Source organism: Scophthalmus maximus, chromosome 9 (assembly GCF_022379125.1).
Source record: "Scophthalmus maximus strain ysfricsl-2021 chromosome 9, ASM2237912v1, whole genome shotgun sequence".
Classification (NCBI taxonomy): Eukaryota; Metazoa; Chordata; class Actinopteri; order Pleuronectiformes; family Scophthalmidae; genus Scophthalmus; species Scophthalmus maximus.
Window position 1 is genome coordinate 23,762,550 of NC_061523.1, and position 17,451 is coordinate 23,780,000.

The window sequence follows — 17,451 nt, forward strand, 5'->3', positions numbered from 1 at the left end:
TGAGGCCTAATAACCCTGATGACATCTGTGACCTTTCAACAGCGCCACCATGAGGACCAACCTCTCAAATTTAACTCAACGCAACAAGGTACATGTCCGAAAACAAAAAGGTCTGCTTTTGATTAAATTAGTCATGAATATTCGTGTTCCCCAGAGGATAAAAAAAACCCTGATGAACTTCCTGATTCTTCTTCTATCGCCTCCACATTACTGGTTGTCGGTCTACTTTAACTTTTTTTTTAAAAAATAGTATACTGTAATACTGTTTTTCATCAAATAATTGTAGTTTCAGTTCTGTAACGAACGGTGCAGCCTCACGAGCGGGATGTTGAATGTTTAGAAAGTGACGAGATCATTCACAAGTTGTTTTTTTTTGTAATATTTCTTTTGATCGTCTTCTGTGCGAATAACTTTAAGTGACACAAACGTTCGTGTTGAGCTTTCATTTTGTGGTGAACTACTGACGACAGCATGAATAATACAATCGGTTCATTGGGAACGATCCACTTTTCGATCTGGTTCTGAATAAACCTGGTTCCCTCGTGAACCCAAATTCACCTGTGCTGTAAAATTGAAGAGGAGAGAGAGAGAAAAAAAAACCAAAAGTAATAAAAAAAGTCTTTATAACTCGGCACCGTCGGTGATGCTCAAGAGTCCAGGTTCCTGCGGTGTGGCGGTGAAACGCCGCGGCGTCGCTCCTCTTTACATGCGGATCTTTTACAGTCCATCAGCGCGACGGCCGCGGACCCTCACCGCGCAGCCACGGCAGCTTCCTCTGGTCACTGTTTGTAGTATTTACAGCTCTGTACACTGAATAAAAGACCTCACGGCAAAAACCAAGACTAAAACTGAAACTGAAAAAGTTCTCCACGACAACGCCGACGAGCGGAAAACAGCTGCGCGTCTCGCAAACGCCTGAAAGTTGACGACGAGCTGTTCCTGATAAAAAGGAGCCGCGGTTGATTTGATGCAACTTGGCCCAGAGATGTATTTTCCTGGAGTCGAAAAAAAATTAAAACCAAAAGAGAAAATCAAACACATCCAAATCCCAAGAAACACAAAAAAAAGGATAGATAGCATGACACAGTATATTTAAGTAGGATTTACAAGAAGTTCTTCCCCCCTAGAAGGTTCTTTTTTCTTTTTCTGTTCCAACACAGGGACAAAGCCTAAAGCGACGCACACAAATCCAACTCAAATACGTGAGTAGCTAAATAGTTTCCCATTAAATTATCACAACGATGTGGTGTAGTTTACATTCCGTCCGCAGCAGCAGGAGCCGCGTGTTTTTCTTCAGTTGGTTATCAATTAATTCTATTTTACACTTGATTGGTTTGTGGGGTGGGCGGGCGGCGGCGGCAGTGGGCGAGGTGGGCGGGGTCTAAAGCCTTGTACAAGTGGATGCAGTTATAAAAAGGAGGAAGGGGAGTCGGTGCCGTGGCACAGCGAGTTGTAGGCACAGGGGGCGACAGTGAGGAGTTGGGGCGGGCAGGCGGGCGGGCGGGCGGGCGGTGGCGAGCAGCAACGGGGGAATGATCCGGGGCGGAGGGAGGTGGTTTTGGGGAGTTAAGGTGGAGAGCTGCGCCCTCACAGGTAGATCTCCCTCTTGGAGGTCTGGCCAGTCGGGGTGGTGGCCGAGTGGTACTCCACCGCCTGGCTCAGCGGGATCTCCTCCAGCCCACAGTCTCCCACAGACGAGTCTCCGCCCCCTGGGTAGGCACTGCTGTAGGGGGTCATGAATCGCATGTTGGCCACTTTGGAACCGCTGCCGCCGCCGCCGCCGCTGCCCGTCCCGCGCTCCTCCGTCAGCAGGGGCTTGGGGCTGCCGTTGGCCATCAGCTGCTCCTGCCCGTCCATCTCTTGGTAAGGCACGAAGGTGGAGAGCTTGGGGGCGTTCTTGCACACCTTGCGGGTGGGGGAGGACTGGCCCGGCATCCAGCAGGAGTCGGAGTGGCCGAACTCGGTGCACTCGCGGGTGCAGTTACCGGTCATCGCCACGTCGGGGAGGGGCCTCAGGTCTGGACAGAGAGGAGCAGAAAGAGACGGAGAGAGGATGAGTGACCTGGACAAACATCGGCGGAGGATGAGTGAAGGGTGGACGTGGTGATGACGGACACTGATGTTATCAGCCACCGAGAAGTCGGACATACTGTCACCCCCAAAACTGATTCCACATCCGTCAAACCAACAGCAACACGATCAACATGAAGTGATGTTTGTGTCCACACTTTTCCTTTTTGCTCTGCTTTTGGTCTCCACCTCCTCCTGAGAAAAACTTCCGGGGCCAGTTGAACCAACTGTCGTACGCTAAGTCGGTCGAAAACATACAGTCACACCAAATAGTCTTAACAATTCTCGTCAAGAAGACCGGCCGTAAATATTATGCTATATCAGATTATATCACGTTACGGTCGGCCTACGTAGTCTGTACCGCCACCTTCTGACGAAAATGGTCGAATTATTTATGTATTCGCTCCAAACCAGTTGATGGAAGCGCACGTAATGGGCATTTTCTTTTTCGGGAACTCTCAAAAGTTCGCTTGGAAACAAAGCTCCTGTCTATCGGGACGTGACCTGTCAAGGACTGGTCTAAACTAAGACTGGTCTTACAAGTTAAGACTTAGTTAGACTGCTCTTAACTTGTAAGACCAGTCTTAGTTAAGTTGGGTCTCAACTATCATTGACATTATCGATGATTGTTCAGGAAAGTTTGGTGATGTAGAAGCAGATTGCTGGAGAGATGCTTTTGAGTCGCACTGCAGAATTATAACAGGAAAACGTTTTCTCCATATCAACGCTCAACGTTATATCAACTGTCCATAAGTTCCCATCTAGACTCAGAACCAGATACAGAAAAAAGCTGCTCTGCTTTGCTTTTGTCTTTATTCTACATCATCATCAGATTCATCATTTGTATTTCAGTCATTTTTCCGGATGAGTGTCTGAATGTTTCTTTCTTTAATTTATCGGATCTGTATTATAAAGTGTTGCCTCGCTGAGGGTCGACTGTAACTCAAACAGTGTTTGACAGAAGACAGACAGAAGGTTTTCTGTGTGTAAACGTTGCTTCTGTTCCCCTTAAAAAAAAACCAACCAACCTGGGATCGTCACGGTTTCGGCTGCGAAATGGGCAAAGAGACGCTGATTAAAACTGTCATCATCCCTTCATCCGCACGCAGGCCGCTCGCTCTCCGTCTGAGAGAAATGAATTAAAGCTCGCCGTGTTTTTTTTCTTCTTTCTTTTTTAAGGTCACTAATAATTCGCAAAGTGCCAGGAACGAGAGTCGGTGGGCGCCGAGCATGAAACAGGATCAGCTCCATTTACAGACGCGAAGAAGAGGGGAATGAAAAAAAACACTCAGGTTCGTTAAAACGCTAATTATGATGCACAAACAGCCAATTAAAGGGAAAAGGAAACAACACTGACTGCTGTTTTCTCTTTACCTAACAGGAAGTGACACGATGGAAGACGACAGGCGATGTTTTCATCTCCAGTCATGTGTCTTTACTTTCACCTTTTCTCATGTTTGGGCGGGGGGGGGGGGTTTCTTTGTGCCATTTTACCTTGAATCCTGACAGACAGGAAGTGACAGACGGACGGACGCGGGGCTGAGTTCGCATTTAGAAAGAAAGGAGAGAAAAAAAAAATCACAGCTGCGAATGTAAAAAGGTCAGAGATGGAAGCAGAAATATCAATGCGTATGCAGAAAGTAACCTTTCTTGTGTGCGTGACATTAGATCATTCCTTCATCCAGGAGGAGGGGTGGGGGGGGGGGGGGGGATTGGCGTTTATTTCCCAAAATGCCCTCCGCTTCATGCATAATTGAAATTCATTGCCTCGTTTTGGTCTTTTTTTTTTTTTTGCAAAAGCAGCCACAGTCGGCTCTTCTGTCCGTTCGCAGGTTTGATGCGTAACGTTCTAATCCCGGCGAGTGCTGAGTAGCGAGTCCGCGCTCGGCCCCTCCCCCGCGTTCTCACGGCCGCCCTCCGCCGTGGACTTTTTTTTCCGGTTTTTAAGCACTTTCCCCTGCAAAAGAAAAAGCGACGTGCTTGCAAAAAAAAAAAAAAAAAAAAGCCCCGGCGAGGTCGTGTGCGAGCGGCTGTTCTCAATAAGCGCTTTGCTTCCTGGGCCTCGTGTCAGCAGGAGGCAACGCCGAGCTTCACTTCACAACAACAGCAGCGGCGCAGACGTCCGCCGAGGTGCAACGGTCTCCTCGTGGAACTTACGTGCGAATCTGATAGAGCTGCACTTTATGGATCAGTCTGCTCAACGTGCCTGATTTTGTTTCATGAATTGTTCTCAGTGAAATCAGTGAAAATATATGAAAAAAAAAACGTCCCGTCACGCAAAGTTGACTCTGTAAACCTGATGAACCCGGTTGAGACTTGACTATAATCCCTTTCTAATCTCTTTACTCAGCTGTTTCTTCGTTTAAACAAAAGTGTCACGTTAGCCATGTTTCCATTGGACATCCGAATTAAGAACTTGAAGTGTGGGTTCATCGGCGAAAACCTTTGCCAAGTGGAAGCGACGGCAACGGCTGTGAGAGTGATGACGGCGTGATTAAAAATAATGGCAACTCTCGAACTTCACAAGGCCACAAGAAGAAGAAGAAGAAGAATTAACAAATGACTGAATAAAAGAAACCAAGAGCAAGAATATAAAAGCCGTAGAATGAACCAACTCTTGTACAGGATGATTAATTCATGATGGAACCCGAAGACGTGGAGGAGGAGAACTGCGAACGGCATCAGTGAACAGTCGGGAAGCAGGAACCTGAGTTTCAGATGTCCGTCTGTGAAATGAACCGGGTTCCAGTCGTATAATTTGTGTCATTGTGGACGTTTTGTGTGAACATCTGTCCGGGTGCCGATGAGGGTGCGACCCCGAGTTCAGGCCGATCTGTAGCTCTAATCACCGACTGCGGCGCCGCGGCGCTCGTGTCTGATCCTAATGAAGCACGGGAGCTAATTGGCTCCTATCTGAGAACGGGGGGCTAATTGGCGAGCGCGATGGGAGGAGGGCGGGCGGGCAGGCGGGCGGGCGGACATGCGAGGATGTGGATGTGGCGTTGTGGTAACATCACTAACGGCTTCTGCTAATAAGGTCGCCCCTCCGGTGGTGGACGCCTGCGAGGCTGCTGCTACCGCCGACGCCTCCGCTCGCTCGCTCGCTCGTCCCCGCCCCACGTCCCCGCCCCTTCATCAGAGAGGCTGCGGAGGCTGCTGCTACCGCCGACGCCTCCGCTCGCTCGCTCGCTCGTCCCCGCCCCACGTCCCCGCCCCTTCATCAGAGAGGCTGCGGAGGCTGATGAGCCGTTTGTCCTGCTCCCTCGTTCTCGAAGCACAAACTTCACACGATGATTTCAAGGTGATTTATCAATAAGTGTTGATGATTAAAAGGTTCTGAAGACGACGAAGAAAAGTTTGTGTAGAAGGTTCAGGGCGGCGATAATGATTTGTCGGTGACCTTCCTCACTTTTCCTCTGCTCCCACCGTTAATTCAACATAACAACTTTTACACACACACACACACGCATAAAAAAAAGTAATCAATATTTATCTGTTAGATTTCCATAAACCTTAATGAGGACACTGACGCATCACCGGGGATGAATCCTATCGATCACAGCGACTCGTCGTCGGAATGAACTTCACGTTGAAACAACAGGGGTCACGTCCAGAGGCGGCAGCGGCGTCGTGACTTCAGATTTCTCATCTGTATTTAAGGGAAGTTTCAAAAGTTCTGGGGGGGGGGGGGGGGGGGGGGGCGGCTACCCCCTGGAGGATGGAACGCTATCTGTCCTCTCTCTCTCTCTCTCTCTCTCTCTCTCGCTCTCTCTCTCTCTCTCTCTCTCTCTCTCTCTCGCTCCTGTACCGGCGGCGAAGGACCAGAACGCCGTATTCAAGGTTGCCTCCATTAGTCAAGGCTTTTTAAAATGGAGTAGCCCTCCTGAGTGTGTGTGTGTGTGTGTGTGTGTGTGTGAGTGTGTGTTCTTTTTTTCTCGTCCACACTCCTGAGTTTCAGTTAACCCTGGGGAGCCTCGCTCGCCCCGACAGCCTCTCCCTCTCCCTCTCTCTCTCTCTGCATAACACACTCCGCCATACCTTTGGTCACAACGTTTTCCTCCGGTCAAACTAATTAGATTTCAGAGAGTCGCCACTCGGGAAAGATGTCAGTGGTATGAAATGGAAATAATTTCCAGATGAGTATCTGACATTTTACGCCGCCGAGTAGAGTAAAGAGCTCGGGCGGAGCGGCTCGATCTCTCTCTCCTTCCTCCTCCTCCTCTTCTTCTTCCGCTCCGTCACTTCTCTCGCAGAGATATGCCAAATCCTCGTGCTTCCCCTCTCTGCTCGGCGCTGCTGATAACTGGAAGCAAATGTACACAAAAGAGAAGCTTCTCTTTTTTTTCTTCTTGCTGCCTCTGCTTGAAGTGTTAATGTGTTTAATTACTTTGAAGCGAGCGTGTGTGTGTGTGTGTGTGTGTGTCTGTGTGCGTGCGTGCGTGTGTTCAGTTGAAGCTGCCGCAGTGAAAAACCTTCAATTACGGCCTTTTCTCCGTCGATGACAATGGCTCCACTTTATCTCACAGGAACAATGGCGGTGACGGAGGAGGCGGTGCAGACGCTGCGAACGCTCACCGACGTCCAGGAGAAAGCGAGCGAACTGCCGCCGCCGTCGCCACAGATCCCACACACACACACACACGGATGCGTCCCTTTAACAAACATTTCGGCGACCCGTTTCCGCGGAGGCGTCGGACTTTAACGCTCACGTGGTCGCTGCGTCAGAGCAGGGGACTACAGACTCTGATCTAATGATCCAAGACTTTGTATAAAAACTCATGGAGAACGTTGAGGGCGTGCCCAAGTCCAGATGGTGAGAGAAAAGGTCTCCGTGCCTGATCCATGATTCCTGCTTCACGAAAAGTATCTCCGATTCAGGCGACGTCACTCGCAGGAGTGATCGAAGTCCCGCCCACGCGCGCTCTCGCACCAATCCTGAGTCGGCGTCAGCTGTCAATCACGACGTCTCAGAATCGTTTTTATTTTCTACTCTTTGTCCTGTACAGTGTCTCACTTCACTGTGTTGGACGTGGTATTTTTCTATGAGACAACTACAGTACAGTTCTTTGTAGCCTGTGTGTGTGTGTGTAGAGACACACACACACACACAAAAGCAGTGATGCAAACGCACTGCTGCAAAACACACAATCTGTATTCCTGGTGGCACATCATCTCAAGAACAGTTCTCAGTTCTGTAATGCTCATGCCCCAACACACACACGCACACGCACGCACACACACACACACACACACACACACACACACACACACACACACACACACACACACACACACACACACACACACACACACACACACACACACACACACACACACACACACAGGGACCCCGGTGTGTCAGTGTACTGAACTCTGTTCCTATTAAGATTTTACAATCGTCTTTCTTTTCTTTTTAAAATCATCTTTTTCCTAACATATTTTAATTGTGACGACACATCACAACAACGACAACAACAACACGTAACCGTGGCGATCATCACAGAGGCAGCGGAGGCCGACGACATCATCGACAGGCCGGACTACAACATTCACCCCCTTCCGTCTGCAGCGACGCCTTCTTGTGATTCCTGCCAACAGGCAACTGCACGTTCCTGTTGGACACGGAGTGAGGCGTCCCCACAGATGTCTGACGGATCACCGTGAAATTCTGTAAAAGATATTTATGGGCACGCAGAACACGGATCCGGAGGTTTACAGTTTAACGGGGAAATAGCCGTCTATTTGATTCAGTTGCAGTTGGTGATTTAAGTGGCGTCAGATGTCCTGACGCATGAAGACAGAGTGCTCACACCGTTCTAATAAAGTTGTCCATTTGAATCGGAGATATTTTACCTTCATTTATGTACAACGGGAGGAAGAAGAGCCGCGTCCTCATCTTCATATACAGTCACTGATCGTCTTAATATACAGTCGCTGATCTTAAAAATATAAATATATATATATACATACATGTCCGTTTCCTTTCATCCACTTATTTCTTTGTCTGACGGCCTATATACACTCACACACACACACTGATATCTATAAACATATACAAGTGTGTGTGTGTGTGTGTGTGTCACTGCTTGTCTGTATGAAACGTCGTGTATGATCCCTGTCAAACAAATACATAAATCAAAAAAGGAATTTTAATAAAACTGGAGACTGAAGCTGCTTCTGATTCACAGGCCAGGTATGTTTTATCCCCCCCCCCCCCGTCTGGCTCTGTGTGGAAACCTTTGCCGGCTCTAATTAAACTTTGGGCAGATTAGAACTTTGCCTTGTCAGTCTTTATTCATGCTTAAACAAGTTATTACTTTTTGGAGAAATTAAATTAGCCGGCAATTAATTAATCGACACAGAGCCGCGGAAAGGGGACCGAGGGGAGGGGGAGGGGCGACGAGAGGAGAGGGGGAGGGGGGGATGAAAGAAAGAGAAAAGAAAGGGGGGATGTTGTGTTTGGCAGAAAATGAAGGAAACGGATCAGATTCATCTGAAAGAGCGAAGGAAACAGAAAGAGGAGGATATTACATATTTAAATGTCTTTCACTAATTAGCAGGAGAAACAAATGAAGATCAGAATCAGTTTTTTTTTTATTCTTTCAAACATCAACATTCGATGCTCTCAGACGCCAAACTACCCCCCCCCCCGGGAAGTTATTAGAAGTTATGATCCAAAATTAATTCGCCCTCTGACTCTTTGCGACGACGGAACACAAAAACCCAAACAGAGAAAATGAGAGAGTCTCAGTCTTTTCTCTTTTCTTCTCTCTCCTCTCGGCGGCTCCTGATGTCGACACGTTGAAAGTGAGTTTCTCTCGCCTGCTTCCTACGACGGTGTGAAACCACTTCCTGCTCTGAGCTCCTCGCTGTCGACCGACCGACCACAGGAGGATCTGAGGCAATGGGGAGTAACCGTGGCGATGGCGACCGCGAGCGTTCATGTGGCCGGTGTGTCGAGAACCTCTCCTCTCCACTTTTCTATTTCCTTCCTTCCCATTTCCTTCTTTTCCTCAATTTCCCTTCGGATACAAAATCCAAACTTAGCGACGTGTATTTGTGTTTGATATCGATCTTTATATCGGACCTTATATCGGTATCAGCATCGCCCCCGAAAATCAATATGACTCTGGCTCAAATGTCATCATCCAACGATACGTTTTAAATGGATTTCCCCTCTTTTCGAGTTTATTAATTTCTCTCCTCCCTCCGATCGGGACACAATCCCAGAGTCTGATGTGAAATCATCTGACGAGAAAATGTGAATTTATTCTCATCCTATGAATCCTCGCGTCAGAATCTTTCTGCCGTTCAATCGCTCTTGGTCGTTTCAGGTTGAGTTGAGGGAACATAGAGTTGAGAGAACATAGAGTTGAGGGAACATAGAGTTGAGAGAACATAGAGTTGAGGGAACATAGTGTTGAGGGAACATAGTGTTGAGGGAACATAGAGTTGAGGGAACATAGAGTTGAGGGAACATAGAGATGAGGGAACATAGAGTTGAGGGAACATAGAGTTGAGGGAACATAGAGTTGAGGGAACATAGAGTTGAGAGAACATAGTGTTGAGGGAACATAGAGTTGAGAGAACATAGAGTTGAGGGAACATAGAGTTGAGGGAACATAGAGTTGAGAGAACATAGAGTTGAGGGAACATAGTGTTGAGGGAACAGAGTTGAGGGAACATAGAGTTGAGAGAACATAGTGTTGAGGGAACATAGAGTTGAGAGAACATAGAGTTGAGGGAACATAGTGTTGAGGGAACAGAGTTGAGGGAACATAGAGTTGAGGGAACATAGTGTTGAGGGAACAGAGTTGAGGGAACATAGTGTTGAGGGAACAGAGTTGAGAGAACATAGTGTTGAGGGAACATAGAGATGAGGGAACATAGAGTTGAGGGAACATAGAGATGAGGGAACATAGAGTTGAGGGAACATAGAGTTGAGGGAACATAGAGTTGAGGGAACATAGTGTTGAGAGAACATAGAGTTGAGGGAACATAGAGATGAGGGAACATAGAGTTGAGGGAACATAGAGATGAGGGAACATAGAGTTGAGGGAACATAGAGTTGAGGGAACATAGAGTTGAGGGAACATAGTGTTGAGAGAACTGTTGTGTTTCGACGATTAATTAGCAGCTAACAGACGAACCGTCTCTTTCAGCATCATGTGAGACAGAATTCATATGAAAGACGAATAAATGAGTGTAAAAACGAGTTTTGGCCGCGGCTAAGAGAGAAACGAGACTCGCGAGCAGAGAGACACGAGCAAAGTTATTTATTTGTAACGTTTTGTATTTGCGAGCAGCGGCTGAGAAAAAGAAGCAAAGCTGCTGCAATAGAAAAAAACGCCCGGAGCCATATCGAGTACAATAACACAGCGGCTTCTCCTGACCATAAATATTTGACCACTGCGCCCTGGTGTGTGTGTGTGTGTGTGTGTGTGTGTGTGTGTGAGGGCTCATTAAAGATGCAGAGGAACATGGTTTGTGTTTGCTTTGAATGCACAAACTGACCTGAATACACAAACTGTGTCCGGGATCAGAGCTGGCAGCCGCAGCACATCTGCATCTGCTTAAAAAGCCGAGCTCTCGTCTTTATTTCTATTTTATTTATTTTTTTTCAAAAAGAAAAGAAAAAAAACTAGGTCTCGCTTTATCAATTTCACGCGGGAGGCGGCCGTACAGTAAACCTTTCCTCGCCGCTCGTCTCCGATCGGGTTGATCATGCGTTTTCTTTTGTCTCGTCGTTTACGGAGACGAGCGACCGACCGCTCGTCCGGCGACTTCCCCTCGATTCTCATCTCCCGACGCGTTCACGATGATGCGGGCGAGCTCTCGCCGCCAGACGCCGCATCCACTTTGACGGCCGAGGCTTAAAGGGAAAGTTCAGTGGTTCTGAAGTGGGGTTGTATGAGTCAATGTGTCCCCTCGTGGAGACGGGGATCAGCGATGTCATTTAACGGAGTTCGGAGGAGAAGTGGAAGTAGTGAGAGTCGGAGTCCCACTGTTGCAGAGGGGACCAACGAGAAACGTAGGAAGAATTTTTTCAGTTTTCCGCCAGTGACGACAGCTGTTTAAGTTTGGCCATGTAGTTGGCGCAGTAATACCTGGATACATACGTCCCATGTTTCCCGGTGGTCCCCTCTGCAACAGTGGGACTCCGACTCTCACTACTTCCACTTCTCCTCCGAACTCCGTTAAATGACATCGCTGATCCCCGTCTCCACGAGGGGACACATTAACTCAGTAACTCATACAACCCCACTTCAAAACCACTGAACTGTCCCTTTAAACTCACCACTGTGAACTATGACGCTCGGGATGCAGGATGGTAGAAACGTCCTCAACAATTAAACATTCGTACGAGGAAAGAGAACGAAACAAAAACACCCTGGGAGGAAAAAGTTCGCCTGGACCCCGGGAAAAAAAAAGATAATGAGCTGCCTACTGTGGAGTTCCCCTTCTCTGACTTGAACATTTTCTCACCTGAGTCCGTGGTCGTCTCGGCGCGGACACCTGGGAGTCTATTATCATTCGTCGGAGAGCCGCGCTTTCTCCAAGACGAGACCTGGGAAGCCATTACCGTCGCGGCGCCGACGCCCCCGAGATCATTATCGTCTCTTAGTGGACAAGTGAAGCCGTTTAATGTTCCTGCGTCGACGCGTGGAAGGTCTATTATCTCCCGCACGTGGACACCTCCGCCCATCAACGGCTCCGCGTGGTCACCTGAGTCTAACTCTGTCTCCGCGTGGACACCGGGGAGTTGGTCTTCTTCTCCCCATGGTCATGATCCGCCGGTCATCTGTCCTTTATAGACTGTGAGTCCATTTTCTCTCTCTCCGTGGAACTGAGGCCTTTTTTTTCCTTCTGTTCTTAACGTGGACACCAGAGTCTGGGATCGTCTCCGTGTGGACACCAGAGTCTTGGATCGTCTCCGTGTGGACACCAGAGTCTTGGATCGTCTCCGTGTGGACACCAGAGTCTTGGATCGTCTCCGCGTGGACACCAGAGTCTTGGATCGTCTCCGCGTGGACACCAGAGTCTTGGATCGTCTCCGTGTGGACACCAGAGTCTTGGATCGTCTCCGCGTGGACACCAGAGTCTTGGATCGTCTCCGCGTGGACACCAGAGTCTTGGATCGTCTCCTTGTGGACACCAGAGTCTGGGATCGTCTCCGCGTGGACACCAGAGTCTTGGATCGTCTCCTTGTGGACACCAGAGTCTTGGATCGTCTCCGCGTGGACACCAGAGTCTTGGAGTCTTGGATCGTCTCCGTATGGACACCAGAGTCTTGGATCGTCTCCGTATGGACACCAGAGTCTGGGATCGTCTCCGTGTGGACACCAGAGTCTTGGATCGTCTCCGTATGGACACCAGAGTCTTGGATCGTCTCCGTGTGGACACCAGAGTCTTGGAGTCTTGGATCATCTCCGTGTGGACACCAGAGTCTTGGATCGTCTCCGTGTGGACACCAGAGTCTGGGATCGTCTCCGTGTGGACACCAGAGTCTTGGATCGTCTCCGTGTGGACACCAGAGTCTTGGAGTCTTGGATCGTCTCCGTGTGGACACCAGAGTCTTGGATCGTCTCCGCGTGGACACCAGAGTCTTGGATCGTCTCCGCGTGGACACCAGAGTCTTGGAGTCTTGGATCGTCTCCGTGTGGACACCAGAGTCTGGGATCGTCTCCGTGTGGACACCAGAGTCTTGGAGTCTTGGATCGTCTCCGTGTGGACACCAGAGTCTGGGATCGTCTCCGTGTGGACACCAGAGTCTTGGAGTCTTGGATCGTCTCCGTGTGGACACCAGAGTCTGGGATCGTCTCCGTGTGGACACCAGAGTCTTGGAGTCTTGGATCGTCTCCGTGTGGACACCAGAGTCTTGGATCGTCTCCGCGTGGACACCAGAGTCTTGGATCGTCTCCGTGTGGACACCAGAGTCTTGGATCGTCTCCTTGTGGACACCAGAGGCTTGGATCGTCTCCGCGTGGACACCAGAGTCTGGGATCGTCTCCGTGTGGACACCAGAGTCTTGGAGTCTTGGATCGTCTCCGTGTGGACACCAGAGTCTGGGATCGTCTCCGTGTGGACACCAGAGTCTGGGATCGTCTCCGTGTGGACACCAGAGTCTTGGAGTCTTGGATCGTCTCCGTGTGGACACCAGAGTCTTGGATCGTCTCCGCCTGGACACCAGAGTCTTGGATCGTCTCCGTGTGGACACCAGAGTCTGGGATCGTCTCCGCGTGGACACCAGAGTCTTGGATCGTCTCCGCGTGGACACCAGAGTCTTGGATCGTCTCCGCGTGGACACCAGAGTCTTGGATCGTCTCCGTGTGGACACCAGAGTCTTGGATCGTCTCCTTGTGGACACCAGAGTCTGGGATCGTCTCCGTGTGGACACCAGAGTCTGGGATCGTCTCCGTGTGGACACCAGAGTCTTGGATCGTCTCCGTGTGGACACCAGAGTCTTGGATCGTCTCCGTGTGGACACCAGAGTCTGTTCTCTTCCCTCGACACCTGAGAGACACGTTCTTCTCTACATGGGTAGAGCTGCAACAGCTGATCGATTCATCGATTAGTCATCGACTACTACATTAATCGCCAACTATTTTGATAATCGATTCAAGTAGTTTTATGTTTAAACATTTTTGGTTGTTGGTGGTTGTTTTTTTATATATATATATGCTTATGTGAGCATATTTTAGCTTTAAGGTTTGTTGTTCCCACAAATTTTAAAATGAGAATGGTTTCTGAATCAGTTTCGTACTTTTGCCGAATATATATATTCACGATGATGCGGAAATCAACCGTGGGAAAAACCCACCTGACTACACTCGACGTCTTCCACGACTTATTTTAAGGGAAAGGTCGTAACATTTGGTCAAACATCCATCGGCGCGGACGCCTCGTGGCGGAGCTGTCAAACGTGATCACGCGTGACGGACGAGTCAGCGACACATGAGCTGCAGATTGTTTGAAAAGAACACGGATGTTTTCTTCCTTTAATGTCTCCGCGCGTAAAAGAAGACGCGGCTCCTGTGAATCCGCTGTCAGGCCGGACGTGCGGACCTGTCAATGTGGGGTTTTTTCCCCGCGCGTCACACGATCAGGTTTGTAAAGTGTCGCTGTTTACGCCTGTCGCTTGAAGTTAACGCACACGCTCGCACATCAAACTCGCCGACCCTCCGTAAATATCCGCAGCGTCGCCGCCGCCTGCGAATAACATCAACCGACCGCACAGTGAAATAAACAAATATAACGTGATAATATAACGGCGAGAAACCTGCGGATCAGATCTGAGGAAAAGGACCGAATTAGCAGCGAGGTGAAATGAATCTGCACAGTGAGAGAAACGCCAACCAGTCAATTATTAATAGTCCAGAGAGGGGGGGGGAGCGCACACACACACACACACATCCCAGTGGAATCAGCCTATACTATGAAGGGGAAAAAATTTCAATTATCCCACAAAAGTGAATAAATTTGCAGCATCACAGCCTGAGGCGGCCGATTCTCTGGATGCGTTTGGGGATCATGTGGTGGAGGGGGACATGCCGGGGGGGTGGGGCTTATTAATGGGACCCTTATAAATCCTCTCACTCTCTGTCACTATGGAAAACCGCAGAAACACACAAAGTTCACACTGAATTAAACCACAATAAATAAATACACTAACATGGAAACATAGTTGATAAAGTATGACGGAATTTTTATGATCCGCAAAATCTAAATCGCTTCCATTTGATACACATGGGACACATGTATTACAGGATGTACAGTACTACATGTTCTTCATGGACATGAGCTAGATCTACTGCCACACGCCTCCGCCCAGGCTCACGCTCTATACAAAGTGAGGACACAATTCCTGGATCCTCCTGTTTATCCGGATCGGCTCCAGGCTTCTCAATCGGCTCACGCCCCGCCCCTCCACAGAACTTCATGGAAACAGGTTCACTGATATGAGTGACTGTAAATCGCTTTGGACAAAAGCGTCAGTGAAATCAATACGCAGGGGCATAAACGTCGTCGCAATCAAATGATGTCGCTTCGTTAAATTGTCAGACTACGTTTGAGTCCCCAGGAAAAGTCCGGGAAATGTCCCAACATGGCCACCGTACAGAGATCAAGCCCTCCTGTCCTGTCACCACGCAGCCTTTTGTCAAAGTGTTAAATGTCGGCTGCAGGTTTGATCACTTCTGTCGCGCGCGTTCGTCCGCCAGCCGCCGCGGTGACGCTCTACCTGCGGCCGACTGACGCCTCCTCGCTCGGCCGAGTGACGCGGCGAGACAGACTGATGCTGACGCGCATGACCGGCCGCGGAAAAAAACAACATGTGACAGGAGGAGCGGCATGACAGGCGGCACAGGTAGAGTGTCGATGTGCTCAGCTGAATCACATCTCGTGGGAAATCTGGACCTCATTCGTGCCTGAAGAAACTGATGATTTGTTGTTACATTTGCAAAAAAGGGACGGAACAACAGACGGGAAGTTTGGGGTTTTAGATAAATAAAGGAAAAAATGATATAAAAAAAGATTGAAACTTCTCCTGTTTTAATCATTAATTGTGTCCATATATTTTGACAAATATGAGTCGAGAAAAAGAGGAAACTATTAAACTGGAACACGTTTGAAAGAAGAATCGTCCTCCGTCCCTCACGGAAGCACTTGAGGAAAACAAGGAACGTGATAAATTATGACCACCCTCCTTTTTTTTATGTTTACTCATAAATTCAGACGACACCAGAGATTCGCGTCCATATTTCAACAGTGATATTTGCCTTTTTCCCGTTGTCCTGAAAGAAAGCGGCCGGGGCGATAAAAGGAAAACCACCGGGAAGGCCGCAGATCAACTTCCCCGTTATTATTTCCCACAGTGAGATTAAGTGAGAATCTTTCTTTTGGTAAACGGAGGCAGTGAAAGTGTGACACACGTTCCTTCCTCCTCTCGTCTGCTGGAAATCTGAAAGTAACAGAAGCGGAGTCCGTCGCTCGGCGACGCTTCCTCGCCGGAGGGAGAAGACGGATTCCACGACTGAATCTCCCGCGGGAAAAAAAACAAACTGGTTCATTGCGAGGAAAGAATGGAAGTGAAGTTTGTCTGCTCGCTGTTTGAAGCTCAAAGTGTTAAATCAAATACAGACAGGAACGAGAGCACAGACGTATAAGATCATTCAAGCTGCACCAAATTACACACTGAAAGATATCAGTCCGCTAAATATGTCTGATTTTTAATCATGAAGATCACCGCATTTCGTGAAAATAAAAAGTAGTTCTTTGCGAAAAACCAATTGACGGGGCTGAAAACATAACCTCCTCTGAGGAGGCGATGAATGAAAAGGAAAAACATTATGTAGAAGTATCAAACAGATCTGAAGTAGGACCCCACCCCGGGTGTCTGGAGACTTTTATTAAACCAGGTCCTGATTAATAAAAAAACTCGCCACAGCAGTTTTGAAAACGCTCCTAGCAAGAAAAGCATCAAGGCCTCCGACTTCCTCCTACGAACACGGTTGCTTTGTGAATCCGTCATAATTACTTACTAATTACATAAAAGTCTTCTAACGATAAAACACAACAAAATGGTTGAAGGTGTAATTCTGTGACGGCGGGACAGAGTCCATCTGCTGAAGATCAGGTGGCGTCATCAAAAGCTCACACTGCTACTAAACTGACCCGAGAGGAAAAGAGCAGGACCCAGGACGGAGCCCTGAGGAACACCACGAGACGAGGCGTAGTTACACGTGTAACCACTCGGCTCGGTCGGTGAACTCCCGTCCTCACGACCGCACAAACAAGTATTCAACAGAAAGAAAAGTCCCCCAGACGCAACAACTATCAACAGAGAGGTTTGATAGAAATGATCATTTCTTTTCTTCTTCCCTCCGCAGCAGGCTGCTGAAGCCTTGACACACGGAGAAGTGAATAATTTAAAACAAATTATTCATACTTATTTTTTGCCGAATTAAAAAAAACGATAATCTGACTTCGTTCTTTGATGCAGCAAATTATTAGATGACAGAAAAATTACTCCAAAAGATTTTTCTCTCTTAATTTCACCTCCGAAACTGCAGGACTGAACTCCGCTCTTCATCTCTTCACCTCTTTCATCTGCTTATTTGTGTTTCTCTTACTTGGCTTTGCCAACAGTTTCCTTCCTCCCCTCGTCCGTCTGTCTTTTATCCTCCGTCCTTCCTTCCCTTTGTTTCCTCGCTCCCTCGCTCCCTCGGCCCCCGATGTCCCATCAGCCTCTGTTCTTCCTCTCTGCAGCATCCAGAGCCAGCGGGGAGGAAGAAGGACCAGACCTGCTGCGATCAAAGTCCACTCTGTGTCTACGAGTGTGTGTGTGTGTGTGTGTGTGTGTGTTGTTTAAAAGAAGGCAGG

General features: G+C 48.5%; 1 protein-coding gene across 3 annotated transcripts in view; it reads right to left on the reverse strand.

Moving 5' to 3' along the window:
- Nucleotides 1-1,572: 1,572 nt before the first annotated feature.
- The window catches only part of LOC118319124 (protocadherin-1-like), a 157,634-nt gene continuing 141,755 nt past the window's right edge, over nucleotides 1,573-17,451 (reverse strand). For all 3 annotated transcript variants that reach the window (XM_047334363.1, XM_035649247.2, XM_047334364.1), the window contains one exon: nucleotides 1,573-2,018. In XM_047334363.1, the coding sequence (XP_047190319.1) occupies nucleotides 1,588-2,018 (431 nt within the window). In that variant the 3' untranslated portion in view covers nucleotides 1,573-1,587. The remainder of the gene's footprint in view (nucleotides 2,019-17,451) is intronic.